At 59.2% G+C, this 27,063-nt stretch overlaps 1 protein-coding gene across 1 annotated transcript in view; it reads left to right on the plus strand.

Moving 5' to 3' along the window:
• The window catches only part of LOC116150648 (tensin-3), a 98,731-nt gene extending 73,408 nt beyond the window's left edge, over nt 1-25,323 (plus strand). Inside the window, exons 13-16 of the mRNA XM_064480931.1 lie at nt 8,061-8,230; nt 9,040-9,166; nt 23,460-23,631; nt 24,218-25,323. Of these exons, the coding sequence (XP_064337001.1) occupies nt 8,061-8,230; nt 9,040-9,166; nt 23,460-23,631; nt 24,218-24,275 (527 nt within the window). The 3' untranslated portion in view covers nt 24,276-25,323. The remainder of the gene's footprint in view (nt 1-8,060; nt 8,231-9,039; nt 9,167-23,459; nt 23,632-24,217) is intronic.
• Nucleotides 25,324-27,063: the final 1,740 nt, after the last annotated feature.

The raw sequence follows: 27,063 nt of genomic DNA on the forward strand, positions 1-27,063 counted from the left end.
AGGTATAGAGTGTAGTTCTCTGTGCCGTACAGCAGGACCTCATTGTTTACCCACTTGATTTTAATACTTAAATGTCGGTATTTACATCTCTCAGGTGCAGAAAGCTAGATCAGCCAGGGAGAGGAAAAAAGTCACTGATGCAAGGGAAGTCATAAAACTGTAGAGTTGCCCTGCTGACCCTGAGGCGTGGAACATTGCAGAAGGCTTGGGGGTGCTGGAAACCTGTGCTTTGAAGGCACTCCAGCCCCAGCAGGTTTCCTTCCCCCAGATTGGGGAGCCAGGGCTGTGCAGCTGAGCCGGTCCACACATGGCTCTCAGTCCAATCTTACTGAGTTGGAGGGCGCAGCGAGTCTGAAAGGCCCCGTGACACGCTGAGGACGGTGGCTGTCACCCCCAGAGGTGTTGTTCCATGTCTGTGTGCCTGAGGCTCAGCCCTCTTGGGACGGGATAGTGTCTGATCAGAGCCACCTCCAGTCTTGCTTACAGATGGGAAATAGGCTGGAAAATTCCAAGACGCTGGCTCTTCTGCATGAGACCCTCCCTGGCCTGCCTGGCATCTTGACCCCAGGTGCTGACTGCCACACGTGTCTTCATTCTGGCTGTAGACAAGGGGTCGTCACAGAGACCCCAGTGTCATGAAGTTAGTAAGGATCATACAGGTAATGCCCTGAGGTGATGATGATGGTGGTGATGATGGTGGTGATGGTGATGGTGGTGATGATGGTGGTGATGGTGGTGACGGTGGAGATCATGGTGATGATTGTCAAGACGATGATGGTGATGGTGATGATCATGGTGCTGATGGCGATGATGATGGTGGTGCTGATGGTGATGATGATGGTGATGATAGTGGTGATGATGGTGGTGATGATGATGGTGATGATGGTCGTGATGGTGATGATGGTGCTGATGGCGATGATGATGGTGATGATGTTGGTGATGATGATGGTGATGATGATGGTGGTGATGGTGGTGATGATGGTGATGATGATGATGGTGGTGGTGATGATGGTGATGATGTTGGTGGTGATGGTGATGGTGGTGATGGTGATGGTGGTGATGAGGATGCTAGTGGTAAATGTGCTGGTAAGCCCTGCTGCTCTGAGCACCTGTACTACTCCAGGCACTACACTGAAGCTTGTCGGCGTCACCCTGGCCTTCACACTCACCATGATGTGTAAACTGAGCTTCTGTGTATCTGACTCTGCATCCCATGGCTGTGTCCTTATTGCACAGTCTCATGTTTTGCCACCAGCCGTATAACCCCTCAAGGGCAGTGCCAGTGACGTATTCATCTTGTTTCCTGGCACGTGCTGATGTTGTGAATAGAGGGTGCGGTGCTGGCGGAAATGCAGAGGACTCTCCCGGGTCCCCTGTGGCTCCACTGGGTTGGCGTGGGGACCTCAGCGAGATTCATCATGGGACAGGTCAGGGAGCCAGTCTCCCTACAGGACAAGAGAGAGGCCCTGCAGAGGTGGGGTCTGGTCTCAGAGAGCCTCGGAGGAGCTTGTAAATGGGCTGAGATGTGGGGGCATCTCACGGTGCCCCCGTGGCTACCCGGCTCTGGTCTGGGCGCCCTGGGACCTGGTGCCACCCCACACCCCAGGTCTCCCCGCTGCTCTGCCGCCCTGCCCACAGGGGTTTCTTCCATCACATCCTCTACATGGGGGGAGATTTCAACGGATGGTACCCAAGAAACAGAAGAAGTCTGTGACAATTAAGGATGAATGGCAGGCAGCCCTCCGTTTCCCACATACCTAAGGGCAACTTGCCTCCTGTTGTCCAAATACCGTGTTTCTGTTACATCAACCGCCGCCAACAGTCGCAGGGCCCCGGCAGCCCCCCGTTCTGCTTACAGACACTCTGGGACGTCATGGCCAGTGCTGCCTTCGAGGGCTTCTGCAGACACAGGTGTCTTGCCTGCGTCCAAGGACTGATTTATGCTGCAGGCAGTTCAGAGCAGTGACAAGTACCGACTTCAGCTGCTGACAGTGGGAGCCCATCAGTTTAAGTTACGTAAAGCTACACGTGCCCCGCCACAGGGATCCAGTGTGGAAAGCGAGGACCTCAGCCATGGATTCCCACCGTGTGGGTCTCCGGGGGCGTGTGGCGGGGAGGTGGCGCGCACGAGCCCCAGGTGGTGGGCGGGGCAGAGAGCCAGGGGCACTGGGGAGCAGGAAGCATGGACTTTCCTGGAGGATGGCTGCCCCGGGCTGTGCAGACGCGGGGAGAGCCGAGGTGTGGGGAGTGCACGGGTGTCCCAGGGCTGGGGGGCCAGGTGCCCGGACAGGCCCCTGACCCGGTCAGGAGATGGAACGGCTGCCCTCGGGGTCACCTCCTTTCCCCGGGGACGCAGACTCTGCAGGCTTCTCAGAAAGGGCATCTCAGGCCGACCCCACAGCAGCAGGACCCCCGCCTGCTGGGGACCCCAGCCCGATGCCGCAAGACTGCGCCCCCTCTGCGGCTCTGGGGAGCAGCCTCGTGCCTGCCCAGGCACGGGACAGAGGAGCTGGGCTGCACAGAACCAAGGAGGCGGCGTGCGCGGGGCACTCCTGGCTCCTCTGGGTAGACGCGCCCAAGGATGGGCTGTCCTGTCCGTTCAGACAGGAAGCGCCAGGTCAGAGAGGGTGGGTGACTCAGGCTCAGACCCGGCCTGGGGCACTTCCTGCGTGGCCACCCTGTGTGTGTTCCCAGGCATGTCCGGGAAGAGGGTCCCAGCTCAGGGGCAGAGCCCGAGGTCTGGGGATGTGTGGGGCCAAGAAGGAGGGCTCCGGCCTCACCTCTCCACCCTCGGGCCTGTCCTCCTTGCCCTTCCAAGTCCAGGCGACCAGCTGCAGACGGGGCTGCTCCTGGGTCCTGGGGGCGGGCCGGCCCGGTGTCCCCGCGCGGCAGCTCTGTGTCCCGCCTGGCAGAGGCCCAACGTTGGCAATGGCAGGCGGTCTCAGGGACAAGAGGGTGGAGGTCACGCCCCCGGTCACCCGGGAGACAGCAAGAGCTCACCCCCTGGAGCCACGGTTCGGTTCTCTTGGTGGGTTTCAGACCGCGAGGGGGCCTGGCCACAGACAGACCTGTCTTGAGATGTCAGGCTCTCAGGCCTCATGCAGCCTGGATTTGGGCTCATTCATGCTGTTTTAAGAGCTGAGCAAGTCCCCAGGGTCAGCCCAGGGTCACGTTCTCTCTGAGATGCCTCCCGACCCGTCTCTTCCCCTTGTGCCCAGGGGTCCCAGCTCCTCCCAGACACCACTGTCCCCTCCCCCATCAGGAGCTCCTGCAGAACAGGGGGCCCCGGGAATACGGGGGGGCTGCTCCTGCCAGGCCCACCAGGGACCCAGGATGGGGGAGGTTGCGGGCTGAGGGCCAGCGACCAGGGCCAGGGGGTCGGTTGTGTTCCTGTGAAGGACTCTTCCCTCTGTTCGCAGCCGCAGACAAAACTGGAGTTTCTCCAGCTGAGCTCTCATTGCCTGAGATGAAGGGGCGGGTGGGATGTGCTTGTGCCGTGAGATCTAAAAAGACACTCCTGCCTGGGGTCCGGACGCCGGGCGCCCCACGTGGCTTCAGACGGATTCTTCAGGACTGTGAGCAGGGGCCGCGAGTCGGGTGCCCGCAGGCACGTGGAAGCTCCGCGCTCCGGGTGGGAACATCCTTCATGGTGGGAAGTAAGGTAGCTCTTGTTGGAGCTGCTTTCTGTTTTTCTGCAGAAGCGCCCTTTGAATTTGGGGTGAGTGACTCAGTTCCTTTTGCCCCCAACGACCCTTGCTCCACACACAGGGGTTTCGGGGCCCCACGAGGTCACCTTGACGGGCGTGTTCCCACGTCCCTGGATGCTGGGCTGGCCTGCAGCTCTGGTTCTGAACCCTCCCGGGCCCACGGTCCTGCTTTTAGAACTTCTGTCTCCTGGCACCGTCTTCACCATCGTGAAACCAAGGTTGTGGCTCCCGTAAGCTGCTCACACACGCAGCCATCAGAGATCTGTGGATCACCCTCACATTCTCACTGCAGAAAAATACATGTGACATAAAATTGACCATTTTCACCGTTTTCAAGTGCACAGTATCGTGACATCATGTGCCTTCCGTGTTGCGTAGCTGTCCCCACTGTCTGGGTCCAGGACACTTCTGTCATTTCAGGAGGAGTCTGCACCCACTGCAGTCGGCCCCGCTCCACACTTCCCCAGATCCCACCGCCCCCGGTCTGCCTTCTGTCTCCGTGGATCGGCCTCTTCGGGGTGTTCCGTGTCAATGCAGCCATAACTAACATTTGTCGGGTTCATCCCTGCTGTGCTCAGGGCTGAGTGGCGTTCCTCTGCACAGCTGCACTGCGCTGTGCTCCGTCCGTGGGTGGGGACCTCCAGTGTTTGTGAGCAGGGCCGTGTGAACGTTCGTGCACAAGTGTTCGTTCCATCACCTCTTCTCAGTTCCCTGGGGCACACACACGGGAGTGGGGCTGCCGGGCCACGTGGCAATTCCTTCTTTCCTTTTTCTTTAACAGTTCTTTTCTGCTGGGGATTGAACCAGGACCCCGTGCCTGCTAAGCTCATGCTCTACCCCTGAGCTATAACCCCCTCCCCCAGTGGCTCTTTCGTTGACGTGCTGAGGAGATGCCTCCTCAGGTGCTGGCAAGCCCTCTTTGGAGACCCCGGGCGTCCGGTGTCGGGGGCATGTTTCTGGAAGCTCTATCTCGGCGTGGTGGACACGAGCTGGTCTGCACGGACGTGACCCCCGATGCACGATGGGCCTTCACGGGCGAGACGTGGAATTTGCCTCATCCCGGGGTGGGTGGTGGTGAGCCCCCTGGGTCAGGACAGGGAGGAGATGATGGGAAGATGGCCCGGGACCCGAAGTCCTGTGCCATTCCTCCTCACCGCCATCAGCCGTGCGTGCCTGGGGCTGCACCTTCCTGGCTCACCTTCTGTGGAAGGAGGCCCCACAAGTGGACAGTCCTTGTGACCGTCCTGAGGTGTGTGGTGGAAACATCATGCTTCCTCAAGTGTTTGAGGAGGCGGCCGGTGAGATCCAGGGCTCTGGGGCGGGGGCGGAGCGGGCAGGCAATGACAGAAAAGGAAGAGACTCAAAGAAGCAGAAAGGAGTGGAAAGTAGGCGCCAGCCTCTGCCGCTGGCGCCCTGAGGGCAGCAGTCCCATGGGGTCTGTGCCGTGAGTCGCAGGCATGCCTGCGCAGGACACGGTCTCCTGCACTCCTCGCAGTGCAAGGGTGCGCCTCCTAGCTTTCTGGACATGATCATTTCCATTAAAAAATGTCTTTAGAGGAGAGGCTCCCTCCTGCCCAGCTCTTCTGCGTTTCCCGGTGCGGAGGACATCCAGTCCCACAGTCCTCAAGGCAGCTGCCCTCCCCGGGCCTCTGGGCACAGATCTGCAGAGCCTGCTGGCCTGGTTCCCACGTCCCCTGAGGCCCTGGGGTCGGATGGGGACTAACTGACAGATGTCTCCGCTCCCTGGGAACACGCCCTGTGGGGGAGTCCGTCTGCATTTCCGCGTCAGGGAGAGCAGAGCCGCTTGAATCAGTCTGGAAGCGCGTTTGGGCGTCTCCTTGTTGCTCTGCCCTTCTCCCATTGACACTCGCTCTGCAGAGGAAGCACGTTTATCCGAATGGGGAGCCTGGAGCTAACTCGGGGGCAGGCCGTCTGCGTGCATCCCTGGTGGTGGCTTTTGCTCCCAGGAATGTGAGGGAGTTTCCAGAACCCGTGGGCAGGCCCCCGTGTGAAGATGCTGCCCCTGGCAGCCACCCAGGTGGAGGCGAAGGTCGTGCATCCGCCCGCTCGGCACTGCCACCTGGGAGTGTGTCAGTCGCAGGAGCTTTGCACATGCCCGCGGGCTTCCCCCAGGAGGTTGGGGTGAATTGGCCTGGATCCTTCTTGGTGTCAGAGTGATTTTAAACGCTCCCCCGTGCGTGACTCTATGCTGGAGACTGGCCCTGGTCCTCCTGCTGGTTTGTGTGTTTGGAAATGCTGGGGAATTTTACGAAGACGCCAGCCTCCTGGCCTCACTCCGCAGGCTGTGACTTCACAGGGCAGGGTCGGCCCGAGGGTCCAGACCACGAATGTGATTCCTGCGCGCAGCCAGGCGGCCTGAGCGTCGCCTGGAGCCTGTCTGTGTTCGTCTGTGTCCTGGCCACCTGGAGCCTGGCTGCTGCCCGGGGACGGGGCACTTCTGCCTGCTGGGGGCAGTTCCAAAGCTGGGAGGACTCAGACGTCGTTACCCGAAGTTCACGAGGGGTGAAGGACATGAGAGGTGGAGGGGGCGTCCACGGCCGCGCTGGCATGTGTGCAGAAGGAGGGGTCCCCGATCTCAGCCAGGGGTCCCCCCTACTCCATGGTCCACATAGATTATTCCTTTTTTGTTGTATTTTTGTGTTTATTACATTCTTTATTGAAGTGCGGTCAGTGCACAACGCCGTGTCAGTTTCTGGCACGCGGCACGGTGATGCGGCCACACATGTGCTTAATCACTGACGTGCCCACAGCACCGCCTGGCTGTGGAGGTGTGTCCTGCCTCCCAGGGGATGTTTCCGGGGCCTGGAGGAAGCCCAGGAGCGGGGCCACCCACAGATCCGCACCAGCTGCAGGGACGGACGGCTCCTGAGACTGCCTGCTCGGCTCTGCGTGTTTCCTCGTGGGCCCTGGTCCCACCCGGATGTGTTTTCACAGCAGTGCCTTTGAGTGCATCCTTGAGGCTGGTCTCATACACAGGACCGCACGCTGGAGGGGGCCTCGGTTCCTGAAGCCCTCTGGCTCAAAGGTCAGGGCTGAGGTCACATCACGTGGAGGTCAGGGTGCAGGTTGTCCTCTGCAGGCCAGCAGCAGACCCCTGGGGAGCACCCACACCCTGCTCCCAGCGTGCTGGCATGGCCGCAGTGGGCCACGTCTGCAGGACACCGTTTCTGCCCTGCCTGTCGGACAGAGGCCATCTCCTGGTCCCCCCGTCCCTTCCAGGAAGGCCTCTGCATTTCTCAGCTCTGATGGGCCGCAGGAGGCAGGTCAAGGGCCGCCCCGCTGTGCACCATTTCAGAGCAGCACCTTTGGGTGTCTCCCTGGGTGACATGCTTCGCGTGCTGTGACCCGACAGCCTTGGGGGGCATCAGTCATCCCCTCCTGGGGTGGCCAGGCTCACAGGGTCCTCCTGCCCATCACTGACTGACACCCACGGGCGTTTCCACCCGATCCACCTTCCAAAAGCGCTGGGCCCCCACCATGCACCTGTCCTGCCCTGGGAATGGCGCCTGGGCCCTGCCTGTGCCGGGGTGGGGGCCAACCTCCCTCCGGGGCCCCGCACCCCCCTCCCACGCCCTCTCTGTAAAAACGAGAAGGGGTAAAATGTTTCTAAAAGACGCAGTACAACATGTAAAGAAGGCGACCGACCGTGTAGGCAGGTGGAAATGTGTACACGTTCGTGACCCAAGAAAAAGACGTCTGTGTCTGGTCAAAGTGGCTGTTCCCTCCGTGGTGGTCCTGAAGCGGCACGCAGGCCCTCTGGCCTCAGAGGTGCCTGCAGGTGCTGCAGGAGGGGGCGCTGAGCTCGGGCAGGGGTCTCAGACTGTGAGTCCCCGTGCCTGTGGCCGCCGGGGCCTTTCCAAGCTCGACCACCACGGAGAGTCCTTCTTGCTGACTCTGGGGGGTGGGAAGCGGGCTCGGTCCAGGGCCCCGGGTTCCCCCACCCCGTGCTTCCTGAGCCCCCGCTGGGTGCCCGGCCAGCTCTCGGTTCTGGGGAGCCCGCTGGACACAGGTCCTGGTGGAACCGGTGGTGGGAGAGACTGACAGCGGGTGGTAACCGGTCATGCCGGCGGAGAGCGGCCGGAGCCCCGGGGTTCCCTGTCAATGAAATGTCCAAACAGGCAAACCCGTCAAGACGGAAAGTGGGTTAGTGGTTGCTGGGGCCGCGGGAGGGGGCTGGGGTTTCCTGTCGGGCGAGGAAGGTGCTCTGGAACCAGAAAAAGAAAAAATAATGAATCGAGTGTCTCTGAGAGGTTTAAAGTCGGTCGCGGTTACGGGCTGGCGGTCTGCCCCGCGCGGAACGCGCCTGCAGCCCACGTGTTTCCCTCCCTGCAGGTGACGAGCCCCCGAGCGGAAGGTTCCAGAAGCTGAGCGTTGGGCAGTATGACAATAACACCGGGGGGCCCCCAGCCTTCTCCAAGTCCAAGTGCGGCTGGGGGAAGCCCACCAGCGCGGAACAGGCCCCAAGCCTGGTGTTCTTTCTCTCTCCAGCCAGCGCCAAGGAGGTAGCCACAGCGCGCCCGGGGCCTGGCCCGAGGCAGGGTGTGGGTGCAGAGCACGGGTGCGCGGTTGCTGTCCCGAGCGGGCCCTGGGCGTGTGCCTCGCTCTGGTCATCGGACCTCTGTGTTCTGACCCGTGGGAGGGATGAGGGCCCGGAACTCCGCGGGCGGACAGCAGCCACCAGCCGCAAACAGACTTCCTCCAGGTCCTCGCAGGGGGGCCCAAGTCCCCACCCAAGGCCCCTCGGGGTCCCCGGGAGGGGGGCAGGGAGAACGTGTGGGTCAGTGTGGACATGGGACGCCCGCCCCACCCCCCGTGGAGAACATCAGAGCATCTTCCGGGAGGCATGGTTCAGGGTTTTAACCAGAATCGAAGTAGGACGGGTCAGCAAGCCCCCAGACCAGGAACCCTTTCAAGTCAGGTTTCACGTGCTGTCCAGGTGGGAGCGCTGGGGCCCAGAGCAGACGGGGAGGAGAACGTCACCGTTAATGTTAACCCAGGCACCGAGCCAGGGCCCATAGAGGAAACGGGTCCAGGCAGCCTCTTCCCTGAGCTGTGGGTTCAGTGCACCATGTGCGTACCTGCCTGGGGACACACTGCGGGCGAAGGTCACTCACCTACTTCATTCCCCGGGCGCTCACCCCCACACAGACTCCCCACCAGCTCCACTCACCACGTGGCTGTCACCAGCCGGACCACCCGACGCTCCCCCACCTTTATGGCCACTGCACTTCCTGGGTTTCCACCCCTGCCTCCTGGGCCCGCGCTCAGACCAGGGCTGGCTCACCTGACCCCCACCCCGTGCCACTTCCAGACGGCGATCCCCGCGTACCCCCAGGACCTGGACGGGGTCGACGGCAGGGTCTTCTCGCCCACTGGCAGTGGCAGTGAGACCCTGCCCCTCACGCCTGCGTTCCCCATGTCTCCGGAGACGCCGTACGGTAAGGAGGGAGCATAGCTGGCCGCCTGCATGATGGCCCCTCAGGGAGGACTCGGGGACGGACGGCGCCTCACTCTGCTTTATTCCGCAGTGACGACCCCCTGTTACCCTCCATTCAGCCCCCCAGGGCCCCCGATGGGTGGCAGCAGCCTGTACAGAGGAGCTCAGGTTAAGACCCCGCTCTCTTCCACCCTGGGCGTCCTCTCATGCAGGAGCACCGCCACGTGCCTGGGTCGCACCGCAGCAGCCTGGACGGCAAGGGCAGCACTGGCCATGGGGTGGAGGGGTGCAGGGGTGAGCTAGGATCTGCTGGGGCGTTGGACCTCTGCCGCCTCCGGGGCCCTGTCCTGGCTCCTACGTCCTGGGTGTGGTCCCCATCCTGGGTCCCCCAGCACAGGGGTGGGTCTGCTCCCTCCTGGGCACCTTCCATGCCCCTGCGCCCACCCCACGGAGGGAGCGTGGATGCGTGCTGGTTGGGCTACTCAGCTCCGCCTCCCGGGTAGACGCCACTTGCCTGGAGAGTCCATAGTCAGGCGGTGGAGGGGCTGCGGCTCAAGCCGTGTTCCCATTTAAAAATCGCTCTTCTCAGTCATCGTGGGTTCTCCATGTCGCTGCTTTCTGCCCCGGAAAGTGGGGAGGGGGTCCCTCAGGTGCACCTCTGGGAAGGTGGGAGGCTGACTGTGTGTTTAATCCCACTTCTTGTCCTGGGGACGATGGCCGCTCCACTGCCCCTCCCTCCTGAGGAACCCAGATCCCAGGTCGTTTAACAGAAGGGCCGTCTGTCCTGCAGAGTTTCCCGTGTGGCCCAGTGTGCACATGCAGAGACCAGCTCCTTAGCAAGCATGAGTGCGTGGAGGGTGTGGAGAAGTGTGTGCTGTGTTGGCGCCTCTGAACGTCGAATGCAAGGATGGCGGACAGGTGCCCACGCTGCCGTGTGTAGCCTCGTGCGTGTTCTTCTGTTTCAATAACTCAGACGCAAAGGGATGGTGTCTCCGTCTCCACACAGCCCCGTCCCCTGTCCCCCACGATGGGCAGCTCACTGGAACCCAGTTAGTGGGTTTGGGCCAAGTCAGTGGGTGCCACGCCGCCACAACCGGGTCCACCGGAGACACGCTGGTCCGGCTGCCGTGTGCAGAGCAGTGCCAGGCGGGTGGAGTGCTCGGGCCGCAGTGGTTTCTGGAAAGAGGGGAGGACGGGGCTGCACTTGGGGGAGATGCGGGTGGTTCGAGCAGCTGACCTGACTCGGGGCTCCGTGGCTGTTCCCAGTTTGCCTGGTTGTGATGTTATGGTCTCAGCTGGGCTCTGACTTCTGACTAGTGTGTCTTCCCACATCGGACTGAACCGGGTGCTGGCTTGGCGTAACCCAGACGTGTCGGGTTGTCCCCCAGCCAGCCAGCCGATGAGGTCAGGGAGAAACAGAGCCGGACACCAGTCAGTGGTGCGGGGAGAGGTTTACTTGGGGCTGGGGTTGTGGGGGCATGGGGCGGGGCACGGCCAGGTCCCAGGGCTGGGCGGAGCCCCGGGGATGTGCCCCATCATGTGAGGGTCCCTGGCTCCATGCAGGAAAGAATTCAAGAGCAGTGGAGTGAAGGTAGATTTATTCAGGGGGACGCACCCCACAGACAGAATGCAGGCTGTCTGGAGAGGCCAGAGGTGGCCCCGGAGCACGGGGTCGTCCAGGAAACTGAGATGAGCCCCGAGGTGCCCCAATAACTTCATATGCTAACAGGCAGGAGGGTTATTCCAGCTCCTTGGGGAAGGGGTGGGGTTCCCAGAGATTGGCCCCCCGCCCCGTGGTTGCTGCCCCCCCCACCCCTGCCGCGTGTCACGGTCTCACGTCACCACCGGTGTGGCTGCGGTGTGCAGTGGGTCAGGAGGGGCGCCCAGCCCTGCCTGTCGGGGTGGAGGGGTGGCAGGCTGTCCCCGATGGCCCTCCTGTTCTCAGGGGCACTGGGAGGGTGGGCTGGCGGGGAAGAGCCTGCAGGAGGCAGAGGCCTGCATGGGGTTTCCGTCTCTGCCCCCTTTAACTTCCAAACTGTCCTCCGTCTGCTCCTCACTCACCCTTACGTTCTCGGCATCCAGCGTCCAAGAGGTTCTGGGTGAAACTCTGTTGTTTTTAAGGCGTGAGCACCTGTGAGTGAGTGGGAGGGAGACTCTGTTCCCTCGGGGAGCCCGGCGCACGGTGGCTGCGGACGTGGGCGGGAGGGTCGGCGTTGCCGATGGGACGCTGTGTCTGCACTGGGTGGTGACTGCACAAGGGGTGAGTGGGCGCCCACCTCCCTCTGACCCAGGTCCTGGATGCTTCCTGGGGGCAGCACGGTTTTAGGGACGAGTTTTCTGAATGTGACCTTTCATGGGAGTTGCTTCCGCCTGGAGCACGCCCGCGCCATCAGCCGAGTCCCCGCTGCTCCCACCCTGCCAAGCAGAGGGGACAAGGAGGAAGGGCAGGCCAGTCTGCAAGCGTCTGCACCAGAGCTGCCCTGGTCACAGAGAGGCTGGACACAGCACAGAGGTGGCATCTCAGAAAGCGGGCCCGGCTGTCCCCTCTGCCCACCCGTGGGCTGCCCCGCCCGCACCAGGGGAAGGACCCACCCTGGGGAGTGCTGTCCATCTCAGCCCTTCCTGGGCCTGGCTGCCCTGCTGGATGGCCGCCTTCCTCTCTGTTCGGGGAGCCGTGGGCCACGGGAAAAGCCCGTCCGTCCGCCGGCTGGGCCTGCCCTGGGCTGTGGCCGGGCATTTCCTGCAGACCCTGCAGGCCATAAACAACCCAGAGGAAGTGCCCTGCGTGGCCCTCAGGGTGGAGGGTCCTTGGGGTCTTCCTGGCCTCGAACTTGGGGAGGTGGGCCAGGCGTCCATCCTGTGAGAGGTGAGTGCCTGTGAGCTTCCACTGGCTTGGTAAGTGGGTCAGAGGGTCACGGCAGGGCTGCGCAGGGGTGACTCTGCACGGCGTGGCTAGAAGGTGTCCTGGAAGCCCGCCACGTGCACCGTGCCCGGTGCCTCCGTGCAGCCCTGGAGGTGGGGCGAGTGCTGGCCCCCTGGCCTCCCAGGAGGGTCATGGGTCCCTCTTCCAGGGAGGACTTCAGGGAATGTGGCGTCCGCACTAGGATTTGGCGGACGAGTGGGACTGTGCCTGGCCCGTGAGGCAGGAGAGGCGAGGGGTGAGCACCCACTCTGTGCTGCACTAGGTGGATGTAGACCTCGTGATACACTGCCTACCACCCGGGACTTCGATGTCAGAGGCCACACCCAGGACAAGTCCCTTCTGCTCTGCTGAACGGACTTCTTACAGTCAGATCTGAGGCCATGAGGGATGGAGCATGGACTTACCTGACTGAGGGTGGACAGTGTCCCAAGTGTAGGGTCATTTGAAATGGGCTTTGACGAGTATATAGGAGCTCGCTGGATTGCTTAGGGTCGGGGACAGGGGAGGTCTTCCATGTAGAGGGAAGAACTTGAGCAGAGCAGAGGGAAGAAAGGGATCTAGTGTGTTTGAGCTAAGCCACTGGCCAGGTGAAGCCGGCTGATTGGTTGGAAAAGAGAGTCAGCCAGCAGGAGGGTATGGGAGCCACTGCTGTGGGAGGAAGCCCTTCGGGGTTTGAGGAAAGCGCTCACCCCCGGCTGCCCCGGGCAGGGGATGGAGTGAAGGCCTGGGGCGATGAGAGGCGGTGCCCTGGTCCCAGGGAAGGGGACAGGGCAGGAGGCTTCGCTGTGAGCCTGGGATCCCAGGGAAGCGCGTCTGCCTCTGTCAAGGCGCAGGTCCTGGACGGGGGCCTTGGGGGGCTCGTTCGGGGTGGCTGTCTCCCTGGGGTCCCAGCCCCACAGACACTCGCGCTAGCTGCTCGGGTGGCACTGGCCGTGGGCTGGAGCCCAGTGGTGCAGGGTTCAGCCAGGAGCCTGGAGAGATGAAAGGGAGGGAAAAGGAAAAGGGGGAAGAAACGGAGAGGAAGCAAACCAGGCAGGGAGCGGGTGGGGCCGGCCGTGCCATCGGAGGGAGGCACTCGCTGGGCAGGCCGCCCGGACAGCCAGATTCTTTCCTCGGAGGAGCTCTCCCGCCACCCTCTGAATGGGCCTCCTCGGAGGTGGCCGCCCCGCGACCCGCCCCGACTCCCCCGGGACACCGGAACCAGAGTCGCCCGGCCCCGGCGGGTGGGGGCCGCCTCTGGGGACAGCCCTCCTGCAGTCGCCTCCCGCTGCCCGGTCTCCCGGCCTATCCTAGGACTGCCCGGCGCCCGCGGCGTCCAGGTACACGCCGGTCCCCTCCCCACAGCCTCTGGCCATGTCTCTGTGAGGCTGAGAACTGACCTCCCGGAGGTGGGGGAGGGGCGGAGGGGAGCGGGAGGGGCTGGGATGCGGGCGCAGGGCCCGATGGGGGACCCAGCTGCTGAGGGGCCTGCTCTTCCCAGTGTCCCCGGGTCCCACGGCTGTGGGACAGGACGCCCGGCCCTGCAGTCCGGAGGCGCCTCCTTCCAGAAGAAAGCTCTGCTTTGTCTCAGCGGCCAGGGCTCCCGGGGCAGAGGGAAGCCTGCTTACAGATGTGCGGTCTGGAGCCGGCTGCTTCCCGGCTCGGATCACTCCTCCGCCTGCCCGGTTCCTCCCCGGCCCAGAGGGGTCGCCGGCTGCCCCGGGAGGACGCAGGGCCCAGGTGCTTCTTCACCTTCCTGGGAGAGCATTGCTTCACTCGGCGCCGAAAGCCGGCCTGGGGGTCAAAGTGGGGGCTTCTGAATGAGCCTCACCTTGCCTGTTGGAGGGTTTCAGAGCCCAAGACTTTAAAGCAGAACACACAGTCAGCAAGGTAACCCACCCGGTTGTCACCAGGGCTCCCAGAGGCTCACCTCTGCAATCTCCAGGTGAGCCTGGCGGCTTGTGGCCCAGGCTGCCGCGGCGGGCGGGTAGGCACGGGCCTGGCCAGAGTGACGAGGCCTGTGTGCGTGTCTCAGCTGGAAGGACGGGAGGGGGGGGGGCGATTCCGGGGGGGGGGCGATTCCGGGGGAGGGGGCAGTCACGCTCAGCGCAGCAAGCCTGGGCTGGTGCTCCCACTGCCCGCTCGCCTCTCCAGCCTGAACGTCCTGCGAGCAGTGCCTTCCAGGTGTGGGAGACTTAACTTATCCGTGGCTGAAGGGAAGATAATGTCTCTCCAGACATCTCCCGTCACTTTAATGCCATCTGTATGCATGGCAGTAATTTTCCACGCGCTCCATGTGGGTGTTGACATGTTAGAAACTGTCCGGGTGGGACAGAAATCTTTTTCCAGCTCCAGAGGTGAATTTAAGAGCATTTTGGCCCCTGTACATCCAGGGAGAGAGTGGTCTCTCTCTGCTGCTGACGGTGGCTGGCGGGAGCCCGGGAGCCTTGGTCCCAGGGCTGCAGGCTACCCCGGAGGCCCCGGGCCCCATCCACGCGCGGGAAGCTGGCTGGCGGGCCCCTCCGAGGCAGGCGTTCCACTGCTTTTGGAGCAAAGAGGCAGTTCCTTTAGGACAGGGCTGTTTTATTGCGTTGAGGCTGCTGACTTTGAGATTTCCCTGATGGAGGGGCAAGGGTGTCTTGTTGGAAAACACAGCTTTCAGGCATAGAGATGAGCTGACCGCCTTTGAGCAAGCTGCATTCTTTCTAAATGAAGTGTAGCTGATTTACAAACTAGTGTTAGTGTCCGGTGTATAGCACAGAGATCCATTTATATATATATTCTCATACTCTTTTTCATTACAGGCCATGACAGGGTACTGAATATAGTTCCCTGTGCTGTTCACCTTACGTATAGTAAGTTGTTTGAACAACTTTGTTTTTTCCTTTTTAATTCTTAACACCTTTGCGGTGGTGTGGTTCCTGTCTGCAAACCACACATGTTTCAGATGCTCAGGCTGATGGATTTGGTGGAGGCGTCCGCACCCAGGAAACCACCACCACGGTCACGACAGCCAGCATTTCCATCCGTCCCCAAGAGCTGCAATTCCCCGAGCAAGTTTCTTGAGCTCCCCTTTCAGCAGTGCTCTCCTCGTCCGTAGGAGGGGGCGACCCTTTTCTGTACAGCAGTAGGCGCTCCGCAAAAGCCACTGTCTCTCCAATTTCTGTTACTGTCCTCGCTATAAAGGAAGTTGGTATATGTGACGTTGCCCAGATTTAAAAACGTCTGAGACACTCATGATTTCAGAGCCGCGGACACTCCGATCGGCGCCTGGGGACGGGGGGGGGTGCGGCTCTGAGAGCAGGAGGAAAGTGAAACCGGGTGGAGTTTGGGTGTGATGGTCAGTGTGCATTCTAGGCAAGCAGTGCGCGCACTGAGGACCATTAATCGACGGTCATTCTGCTGCCGCCCACTTGTCCCCTTCAGCTTCCCCTCCCTGTATTTGAAGAAAACAGTTGAATGACATCCAAAGGTGTGAAGCGCTCAGCTGAGTCGGAATCCCCACGTGGGGGTGAGGGGGGTGTGGCCACAGGGTGTTAAGGCCAGTCAGGGGTTGGCCCTGGCCCCGGGGTCCCACCTGCTTTGCAGACGGCCCACCTAAGCGTCGGCACCGCAGGTCTGATCTTGGGACTCAAAGGTAACCGAGTGTAGTTCATGGAGGCGCTGGATGTCCAAAAGCCCCTCCCCCGGACCCCACTCTCCCGTGTCCTGCTTCAGGCTGGTCACTGCCTTGTCCCGGCCTGAGGGGGCCGGGAACCAGTTCACCTTCCAGCTCTGCTGCTGAATACCAGGCACCTCTGGTATCTGATGTGCAGGTCGCCTCAGGCAGGGCAGGGGCCGGATTGGCTACATGAAGGCCCGTTGGCTACATGAAGGCCAGGCGGGCCTCACAGACGCAGTGGGAGGGGGTGGAGGGGTGGGAGGACTGGGATGAGGGTGTGACGGCTCTGGGACGCACTGGGCAGCCAGCTCTCCTGGGCGCCTGGGCGCACAGAGACACGCTCCTAGAATGCCGGGGGTCCCGGGCAGCCCTGTGAAGGTGAGCGCACGCTCTGGTCCTGGAAGGTGTGGGTCTCGGGGTCCCTCCTGGGTGTCTGTGGGTGTCTGTACCCCGCCATCCCGTCCCTCTGCTCCCGAGGTCCTGCCGCCTGTGGGTTTAGGTTGTACCCTGGACTTCTCTGGTGTGCGCGCCCGAGCTCTGGTTGCCCCCTTGTTTTCAGGCAGCGCACCTGCCCGGCGGTGGTCCTGAGCCACGTGGGTGTTTGGATGTTCAGACGCACCTTCCAGCCGGCCGTGACCCTGGGGCAGTGGGGTGGTGGGTGCAGGGCTGGCCCTCGGACTTGCAGCCCTGCACTCGGTCTGGAGGCTCAGTGGGGGGCGCCAGCTCTCCCTGCACCCTGCGGACCCTGCCCCACTGGGCAGCCAGGGCCACTGCTCCTGTGACAGGGTTGGGGGTGCTGGTGACATGAAGGGTCCACTTTCCGCTCGGTGTGGTATGGTGGGCTAGGCTGTGGGTCCCCTGGGTGTTGGGTCAGAACAGGGCAGGTATTGCCGAGGTTTGCTGCTGTTACAACACTGTTTTTGTTTCTGTTTTGGGTCTTTGGTTAGCCGCAGGCTTTCCCTGGAGCTGTTTCTGTCTGACGGTCCGGGATCCCGGGAGGCAGTCAGGGCACCTCTCCAGCCTGCATCCTTCCTTCTGTCTGTCAGCATCCCCATGCCCGTGGCTGTGTGGTGCCCGGGGCTGTGGCTGGACATGGTGGGACCCGGGAGGAGTGGGCTGCTCTGTTGTGGCCAGAACCCGGTTCCCAGGCCTGATACTCGTTTTTTAAAGATCAGTTGGTGGGGGGGTTGTAGCTCAGTGGTAGAGCGCGCTTAGCACGCGCGAGGCCCTGGGGTTAGGGTTTCATGGGGATGGCGCTCCTGTTTTGCAAGAGAGTCCCGGAGAGCGGTGGGCGGAGGGCTGCCCCACATGTGAGCCGTCTTCGCACCCATGACTGCGCACAAGAAGCGTGTTGTGTCTGGTTTGGCTCAGCTTTTTCTAAAGAGGAAAGCGTACGAGGGCCCCAGAGGGTGGTCCTGCCTCAGGCTAGGAGACACGAGGGCCCCTTCCCCGGCCCCCGTTCCGCAGCCCCGTGTGCAGGCTTTGGGGGGCCTGCAGCCCCGAGGCCATTCCTCCTTACAGCCCGCAGGAGAGCAGGGGTGTGTTTTCCTGAGCCCGGTTTGCGGTGTGCTCGTTCCTTGCCGGTTGCCAAGTGCCCTCCATCATCAGTGGAGAAGCTGGCTTCTCTCCGGGCATCTTGCAGAGCAGACACTGCTTGGGCAAGACTCACTGTGAAGAGAAAGCTGTTCCCACATTAGGATTCCCTGCGCAGCACCCGTGGAACGGGGCCCAGTGTGTTTTCTTCCCAGTGTGTTTGGATCGAAACCTCTGAACAGAAACGGGATGTCGTCAGAAGACGAGAAGGAACAAGGTCCCAATTGCAGTGGGTGGTTTTGCCTGCATTCTCGGGTTCTTGTGTGTTACTGAGTGAAAGGAAGGTGGTGGTGGCGTGTTTTTTGGAGGGGTAACTCCAGTTTGGATACGGGGACTTCACAGAAGAGTCCCCGGCTGTGGGCAGCGCAGGGCGCCCGACGTCTGCGCTGCTGGCGCCTTGTCTGGCTCTGTCGGGGGTGATGAGGGCGTGGACGCTGCAACAGGAGGGAGCGGGTTCATCCTTGGGAGGGCCCCCCGCTGGCCTTCACCCACAGGGCACGTCCGTGTGATGTGACTGTTTGACATAAGGATTCACAGAGGAGAATTTTCACTCAAAGCCAAGGAAGTGTGTGTTTATCCATTGGGGACCATTGATCATTTCCTTCTTACTCCTTTAGTAATTGAAGTGCAGTCAGTTACAGTGTGTCAATGTCTGGTGCACAGCACACCGTCCCAGTCATGCATAGACACACGTGTATTCGTTTTCATATGCTTTTTCATTATAGGTTATTACAAGGTATTGTCTATAGTTCTCTGTGCTGTGCAGAAGGCATTTGGTTTTTTTAAAATCTATTTTTATAAATAGTGGCTAACGTTTGCAAATCTCAAACTCCCAAATTTATCCCTTCCCACCCCCTTTTCCCTGGTAGCCATAAGTTTGTTACTATGTCTGCCAGTCTGTTTCTATTTTGTAGCTGAGTTCACAGTGTCCTTTTATTCTCTTTTTTTAGATTCCACATGTGGTATTTTTCTTTCTCTTTCTGGCTTCCTTCACTTGGAATGACGATCTCCAGGTCCATCTGTGTTGCTGCAAATGGCATGTTTCATTCTTTTTTATGGCTGAGTAGTATTCCATTGTGTAAACACACCACACCTTCCTTATCCAGTCACCTGTAGATGTGATCATTTCCTTCTGTGAGGTCTTTGATTTTCATCAAAAAACAGCTGTGGCATCACTTTTTCAGTCTTTAGGGAGTTTTCTCTGCTAAATTGTCTTTATATCTGGCTGCCTGTGCCTCATTCCCCTGCTTGAAAGAAGGTTGGCGAAATGGTCTGCTGTTTGTAGACAAACGAGAGGATTATAAGCTTCCCTTTAAAAAAAAGATCACTGCTATCAAACTTCTTGTACGCTCTTGCTTTTAAAATAATACTTTAAATTTAGAGTTTGGCAGCTGGAAGAGGACTGTTTTACCTATGAGATGTTTTGTGGGAAATTCGTGGTAACCAGAAGGCAAAAATCAAGAGCTCAGACATGAAACACAGACTGAGCGATTCCCCGTGGACGGAAACCTCCGATTTACAAAGGGAGATGGAAGGAGAAGGAAACAGTGGGGAGGTGAGCTTGGAGCCAAACCCACCCACCAATGCGTCGACTCTGCTGATGGGATTCTGAGGGTGAAGCAGCTGGGGTCCCAGAGAGGGGCACCATGCTCCGTGGTCTGCGACCGGAACCTGGAGGTCTGGGCTCTCCTTCCAGCAGCCCCGAGGTTCACACCTGGAACTAGAGAGAAAGGAGGAGACCAGAGAGGTGTTACTGCTTCATTTCGCAGAACTCTCTCAAATGGTGGAGACAAGAGCTTCCCAGTTTGGTGCCTCACCCCAGAGTGTGACCAGGAGGAAGGGGTGGAGGGATGGAGACAGGGGGTGGAGCATAGATCTGGGAGGCAGATGGACAGCAGTCGATGAGAGATAGATGGAGAAGACGGATGGATTATAGGTCGGAAGACGGATGGATTATAGGTCGGTAGACGGATGGATAGACAGACAGACAGACAGATAGATAGACAGATGTATAGACAGACAGACAGATTGGTAGACGGTTGGATAGACAGGTAGAGAGACAGAGAGACAGACAGACAGACAGACAGATGCAGGTGGTCTCACTCACTTCTAAAAGTTTACCATGAATTTGTCTGTTTATTACGGGCCAGAGGTGGAAGCTGACTTTCCAGGCAGTTAAATAACAAAACTAAAGTTTCTTCACCTGGATGGGCAAGTACAGTCTTGACCTCAGCTAAATTTATTTTCTTTTTCGCTAAGTCATAGAAAAGATTGAACGGCAATTTGTAATTATTGAGAGTAATTTAATGCACAAGTGAATACTTTTTATGTTTTTAAGATTTTTTTAAATGTAACTAGGAAGACAAGGAAATGTTTTTGTTTTGTTTTTTGTTTTTTTGTAATGTCACGTGCCTGACTTTTGTTAAAGGTGGTGGGTCCTGCGTCTCTGAGAAGAGCTGCGTGTGGGTGAAGGGTGATGTTTGGCCCCCTCTGTCATTTTTTCTGCCTGGCCACTCCCTCCGGCCAGCACCAGGCTGTGGAGGACCGGCAGCCAGGGCCCCGCCTGCAAGCAGCACGAGTCCCCTTTCTTCCTGGGAACTGACATGTGATGTAAACTGTGGCGAGCAGACAGCACACACGTCAGCCAGCTTCCCACGGAGCCTCGGTCAGCGTTCGGACCCCTGCCCGGCCTGACTGGGTAAAGGAAGTGCAGGGAGGGGGCTGGACATCCCCGAGCCCAGCGGGAGAGGCCCGCTCCCTCCTTCCGCCCGCGGTGCCCCAGTACCCCATCTGCTGGGAACCAGGAAGGGGGACGAGGCGGATTTCCAAACTGAAGGTGTCATCGTCTGTCTCTGGGCGTCACCAGGGAAGGTACAATGTGAGAACATGGTGAGGAGGAGCCGGGAGATGCCGGGACTGAGAAGAGGCCCAGAGCAGGTTGGCCCAGAGCTGTGACGGCCATTAACAGAGGAGGTGATCCCAGGAGCAGGGGCTGCGCGTGCCCTCCGGGCCGCGACCTCTCCACGTGGCCCAGCAAATGCTCGCACATCCCTGAAGCAGGTGCACCAGACTCGATGGATAAACGTTCTTCTGATGCCACAGTTCTGTGCTGTTTCTTGTCGCGGGACCCTGGGGGCTGATCAGCTCCTCTCCTCCCCCGCCTCGGGCCAGCCCCCGACCCATATTTGCACATCGCGCCCTGAACTTTCCCCTTTCACCTCTTGGCCTCTGTGGACTCACTCACTGATTCACAGAACCACTGACCCGAAGCCCCCGCCAGCTGCCAGCTCCTGTTCTGTGAGCGCAGAGCCCGGGAAGCTGCCCATCACACCCCTACGCGCACAGCTTTTGGTCCGTCAGAATCCCGCCAACCTTCCAGGCTTCTAGCAGTTACCACTTCCTCCAGGAAGCCTTCCAGCTCTCCCCAGACAGAAGCAGTTCCCCCCACAGGCCTTTCTGAAGCTCATGGGCCCCTCAGTGTGATGCTAATGCCAGTCTCCCCATGTGGACAAAACGCTCACCTGGCGGGCAGGGGCCTGGTTTCCCACAGCACCCAGCGTGGTGCTGGCAGGTAACCGCTCAGCAGACACACCTGAGGGGGAAGGTGGACCCAGGCAGACGTGAGGGAGGAGTGCAGGGGCCCTCTGCGACACCAAGCGTCCGGTTTCCTATCCCAACTTTGATCAGCAGGGCTGAAGGGTGGGCTCTGAAGACCATCTGGTTGGTTAATTAATTCAGCACACATTTGTCTTAGAATATATATATATGTGTGTGTGTATTGACCGGGGGTGTCACCCTGGCTTGCGCGCCGCCTGCCGCTCGAGCCTAACGGCTGTGTCTGCTCTGGGGACTCATGGGTGAGTCTGGGCAGCAGGCGGGCACCAAGCGCAGCCCGGGGTGCCCACGGAGCGTTTGCAGGGGATGCGGGAGGCAGTGCCCGTCCCCAGGGCTCACAGAGTGGGTTGTACAAATGAAACACCAGCCCCGGACTTTCCCATGATGAAAAGTTGACTAAATATTAAAAAAAAAAAAATCATGCTGCATTGGGCTCCCCCCCTTGAAGTGTCTGTCTTTGGTTTCCCTAAGTTTTACAACTAAGTGAATATGCATACTTTCCTTTTCATTGATCCTGCTTAGAAGCCATAAGTTGGTTTTAAACCTGTGGCTTGATTTCTTCGGTCTGTTTTGGGAAATTCTCTGGGAAAATCTTTTCCAGTCTGCTTCTGCCTCGTTACGTTTCTCCCCCCTCTTCTTGGACTCCAGTTATGCACGTGTCAGCACCTTTCACCACATCCCCTGGGGTTTTCTGCTCTTTTCCGTGTTTCCATCTTTTCCCTCTCACTGCTTCAGGCTGGAGATTCGCGTCCGACTTACTTCCCAGGTCACTCATCATTCCTCCTCGTCTGATCTGCCCACGGAACCACCGACCCCGTGCTCACTGGCGTTAATTTTGTTTTGAAGTTCTGGGGTTTCCACTGGATTGTTCTTAATGGACTTCAGTCCTCTGGTGAAATTCTCCTATCTGTTCTTACATTTTCAGCTCAGAGGCTGTGTCTTTTAACTCCCATGTTTATACTGGTTGTGGGCATTTTTTATCTTCTTTTTTTGTGTCTTTTTATTTCTTTGTTTTGTTACGTGGCATGCCTGATCAGGTTTTCTATTAAATATTTGATATATCAAATGCCTAAAAATGATAGATGATTTGATGGGTGGATGGATGGATGGATAGGTGGATGGATGGTTAGATGGATGGATGGATGGATGAATGGATGGTTAGATGGATGGATGGATGGATAGATGGATGGGTGGATGGATGGATGGATGGATGGGTGGATGGATGGGTGGGTCGATGGATGGGTGGATGGATGGGTGGGTGGGTGGGTGGGTGGATGGTTGGATGGATGGTTGGGTGGGTGGATGGATGGATGGCAGACAGACAGACAGCGGCAGGCTCTGGATGGTGGTGTATTCCCCAGAGGACAGGACCGTCTCTTGGGCAGACTCTTTAGCCCTAGGCAGGCTGACTTGTGACTAGTGCCTGTCCTCCGGGGCTGCAGCCTTTGGGGACCTGCCCTGGAATCCTCGCAGTGTCTGCAGAGTCCTCTCTTCCTGCTTCAGTGCCTTGAGCTCCCCCGCCCCCCAGGAAACGCCGAGCTCCCCGCTTAGCTTTTGTTTCCTCAGCTGCTGTGTTTGTGTTGGTCACCAGGCAGACGCCTCAATTCCTGGCTGCCTGGGTCATTCTGGACCCGTTTTTACCTCCCCAGAACTGTGGGGTTTCACAGGTCTGTCTGGCCTCTGTTCCCTCTGCTCCCAACGGGTCCGGGGCTGGGGACAAACCACCAAGGACAAACCACTTGCCTCGGTGCCGTCCTGGTCCTGGAACTGAGTAACATGAGTGAGACGGAACTTTGTAGTATTTTCTGATCAGTCCCCCCTTGTTCTAAGGCAGAAAACAAAATAACCTGTTCTCAAAATATTATTTTCTTGAGTGTGGTGGATCTGTCGGGTTCTCAAATCTTAGTGTTTTTCTTAAAAAAGGCAACATTTAAAAAAATACCCAGAAGTAGTGGTGATGCGGGGCCGTCAGCCGGACAGACACCTGTCAGTGGGACGTGCGATGGCTGGGTGGTTGGATGGATGGATGGACGGGGTGTGCGGGCGTCGGAAGGCAGGCTTTCCTGGTTCAAGGCCTCTGGATCCCCGGTGGCGGACGGGGGCCAGGCAGGGTGGTCTCTGCCCCTCTCTGGGGCGAGGACATCATTGGCAGGGCTGTGCTGGAGGTGGGAAGTGTTACCCCAGAGCACGCGGCCCAGCCTGGGGCACAGAGGGAGGTCAGGCGCCCCCGGCCCGCAGCCGCTGTGCCAGCACTTTATGCGAAGTGTGTCTTTCCTTTGAGGGCCCGGTGGCTGGTTTGCACAGGGGCCGTGCCCTTCCCAGAGTGGAGGCAGCCGGCCTCATCAGCGTGGCACCTGCATCAGGGTAACTGGGGCCCACGCTGTCACGGACGCGGGTGCCCACTGGGGTTGTTCCTTGTGCTTGGAGAGAGGCAGCCGCGCTCGGTGGCACTTGTCACCTTCTGCAGCAGAGAGCTTCTGCAGGGACCCCGTTCCTCACAGCCCACCCTGTGTCTCGCCCCAGAACCAGGAGGCTGCCCTGAGATTCTCGGTCACTCCGTGGGGATGTCACAGAGCCCGGATGGACCCACGCCCACAGTGTTCTGGGCCGACGTGCCCATGGCGCCCTCCTTGCAGCGGGCCTTCTTGTCCTCCTGCACGGTGTCCGGCGGCAGCCCCAGCCAGTGGAGGGAGAGGTGAGTGGGCCTTGCAAGCCAGCACAGCTGCCCCTGCCAACGCTGAGTGCCAGTGCCGTGGCGGGGAGGCGGGTGGCCCCCACATGACACCACCATCAGTCTTCAAAGGGGCCGTCAAGGTACGGACTCCTGGGAGGGCACCCTGGCAGTCAGCAGGCGGGGTGCCCACAGGGGGGCCCTGCCCTGAGAGTCCGGGGACAGTGCCAGCTAGCGGCTGGGCATCCGGAGGGTGTGGTCTGAGCTGAGGCTGGAGAGGGGTGTGGGGGCTAAGCCAGGGCTCCGTCTCTGGGACGCGGAGGCCAGGCCGGGAGGGAGCCCACCTGCCCGGGGCTGCAGAGTGCGGAGGCCTGCTTTCCCCGGGGACATGGAATTTGTGCTGGGGTGTGGGAACACCCCCGCCTTGGGATCCAGGGAACAGGAAGGAGGGACCACGGACATAGGAACATTCTGTTTTGCTTCTGGAAGGACTGCCGTTGAGCAAATTCAGATGATCCGGGTGGGACCCACTTCTTCATGTTTCCCTTGTGTGTGGGGGCCTGGGGCTCAGCCCTAACCCCCCTTCGTCCCTCCCCCTTTCTCTTTACAGAAAGGGGGGCTCCTATCAGGACTTGGCATCACGCACAGAGCACGTGTGTGTCTGCTAGTGAAATATTTCTGTGTTTCTAAATGCAAGGGAATTTCTGAGATGCTTAATGCCGGCATTTCCGATTTTCAACATGGAAATCTCCTGTTCTTATCGGTACCCCTTCATCAGCTGGGTGTCCGGCAAGCACGTGATGGAAACTGACTGCGCAGGCACCTCTGTCGGCATCAGGGGGAGAGCGGGACAGGGGGGTTGAAGCAGACACGTGGTCGATGCACGTGTGATGGGACCAGAGGGAGTTCCCGCACACGTGGACGCAGTTCACCTTTGTCTTGAAGAAGAGAAGGGTCTTCCACGTGAGGGCTGAGGGAGGCGGAGGCAGGGCAGATGTGGAGCCAGTCAGGGCTGCCCGGGGTCCCCAAGGCTGCACACTGTGCCTCTGGGGTGAAGGGTCGAGTGGGTTCCGGAATGCAGACCCAATACGCCCTTTATAAAAGCAAATATTGTGTAGACCCCCTTCCCTTCCAAACGAGGCACTCTATCTTCAACTATAATTTTTAAGTAAATTTAAATCAATTTAGAATAATGGAATATATGTTATTGTACATTCATAAGTATACTATATTCCTATTCCTACACCCCGCTTAATTATAATAAGTAAGTTAGGATCAGGGAAAGCAATATGAGAAATTATCCCACACGGGAAGTTCAGGAAAAATGAAAGAGCAAAGGCAGAGATGGACTCTCAGCTACTAGCAGGCCAGTTTTATCTGTAGACGATCACAGACAAAGGGGGAAAAATACTTAACTGGAGTATGTATAACATGCTAAGATAAATGACAATCTGTCAATGTTGACCAAGAGTGAGGAAGTTTGATATTCTTGTGAATGAGCTATTTATAAACGTACTTATAAAACAATTCAGTGCGTTATGACACGAGTTAAGAGTGCCAATGAAGTGCCCTGGAAACATTTCATCCCAGAGCCAGCCACATGTCCAAAGATGCATTCAGTCTGTGGTGGGAAAGAAAAGTGGGCCGGGGGCTCCAGATGAGGGGAGCCGTGTAGCAAGTTGGGGCAAGGACGCAGATGCCAAAGCTGGGCCTGTCCGACAGGGAGCTCAGGAGGGACTCAGCTGCTGCTTTGGGAGGTGGCAGGAGGTGGGGGGAGGGGATAGCCCGACCCTGGCTCCTGAAGCACCCCTCCCCTCCCTTCCTACTTGGGTCCCACACAGCGCCCCTCACTGCATCCTGCCTTGGCCTACCTGTGCCCCACATACACCCCGATGCTTCCCTCCCCGTTGCCTGACCCCGAGCCTCCCTGCCTGCCTTCGACCATCCCCAGTACCCCCATCGTGCCGTGACCTACCTGCACCTGGGGCTCCATCCTGCTTCCCTGCTGGGGACTGGCCTTCTTGGACATGTGCGTCTCCTGGCAAGCTCTGGAGCCCTGAAGTACCTGAAATAACCGTAAGTTCAGGAAAAGAATAAAGCTCAATGATAAAGAAAATCTCTATCATTTTATTCATTGAATCATGTTGTTTATGTTTACATATAAAATATGCATATCTGTGTGCATATGCATGGCTATATTTTGGGTTTTTATGTAATAAAATTACATATTAACATTTTATTTCTTCAAAACATTGAAGCATTGTGGCAAAACGTTAGCATTTAAAAATCTTTCTTTTAAGAAATCAGATCATATACAAATGCTTGAAGTTTCTTTTTCACCTTTCCTTTATCCCATTCCCTTCTTTGCATCCAAAGAGGTAACCGTTATCCTGAAGTCAGTGTTGTTTTACTTTCCCAGCTGTTTTTTTTTTCGCCAGTCCCGCGGCCTGGGGAGGGTGGGGCTCCGGCGAAAGGACGAGGGGCGGGTTCCCCTCCCGATCTCAGAGAAGCTCCCAAAAGGGCAGCGGCGTGCCCACCTGCCGCCACCTCGGGCGGCCGCGAACCATTCAAATCGCCCGCGCCAAGAGGTACCCGGCGCTCGCGATTGGCTGAGCCGGACCAGCGCCCCTGGGCGGGGCCGGCCCCCTCGCAGCGGCCGCGGGTCCCGCCCCCACGCAGGGGCCCGTGCCCCGCCCCGCTGGTGCGCATGCGCGCAGTCCCAAGAGGAAAGAGTCTGCGCACACCCCCGCCCAGCCTCCGACTCGCGCTGCGGCTCCCTCCAGTTTCCGCGGAGGCTTGTCGGCTCGGCGAGACAGCAAGAGCTGCGGCCGGCAGGGGGCTGTGCGGACCCAAGGCGGCTGCGGTGGCGCCGGCCTGTGGAAAATGCCACCAGGCGGCGCTTCGGTTCGTTGCTCGTGTGACGGCCGTTCCCCGCCCCCCCATCCCTGAACCCCCTGCGACCGCCGGGGAAGAACCGGCCCGCGCAGTGAGAACCGCACCAAGACGCTTCGGTGGCAACGAGGCCGACGGCCAGCTGTGCCGGTTGCGCCCCTGAGGTGAGTGCGGGCGGCGGCGGCGGCGGCGGCGGGGCGCGGGAAGGACGGGGGTTGCGGCGGCTGCCACCCCCGGTCCCCGCGGCGGAGGGAGGCCGCGCGGGCCTCTGCGGGGCGGGGAGGGCCGGCGCCGTCAGTGTTTAGTCTCAGCTATTCTGATGTCTAGTTTTGTGCCCTTTGCTATGTCCAATCCTATATGAATTTCTGTTTTTATCTGATCCAATGGGACTAGCCCAGTGGTTCTCCAATTGGCTGGACATTCAAATTGCTTGGAAAACTTTTTCAAAACATAGGGGCCTGCAGCCTTCCCCAGACAAGTTAATTCAGAATTTCTGAAGGTGGGGCTGAGGCATTAGTATTTTCTTAAGCTCCCTGTGTGATTATAATGAGTCCAACAATCACT

This window comes from Camelus dromedarius, chromosome 30, assembly GCF_036321535.1.
Source record: "Camelus dromedarius isolate mCamDro1 chromosome 30, mCamDro1.pat, whole genome shotgun sequence".
Classification (NCBI taxonomy): Eukaryota; Metazoa; Chordata; class Mammalia; order Artiodactyla; family Camelidae; genus Camelus; species Camelus dromedarius.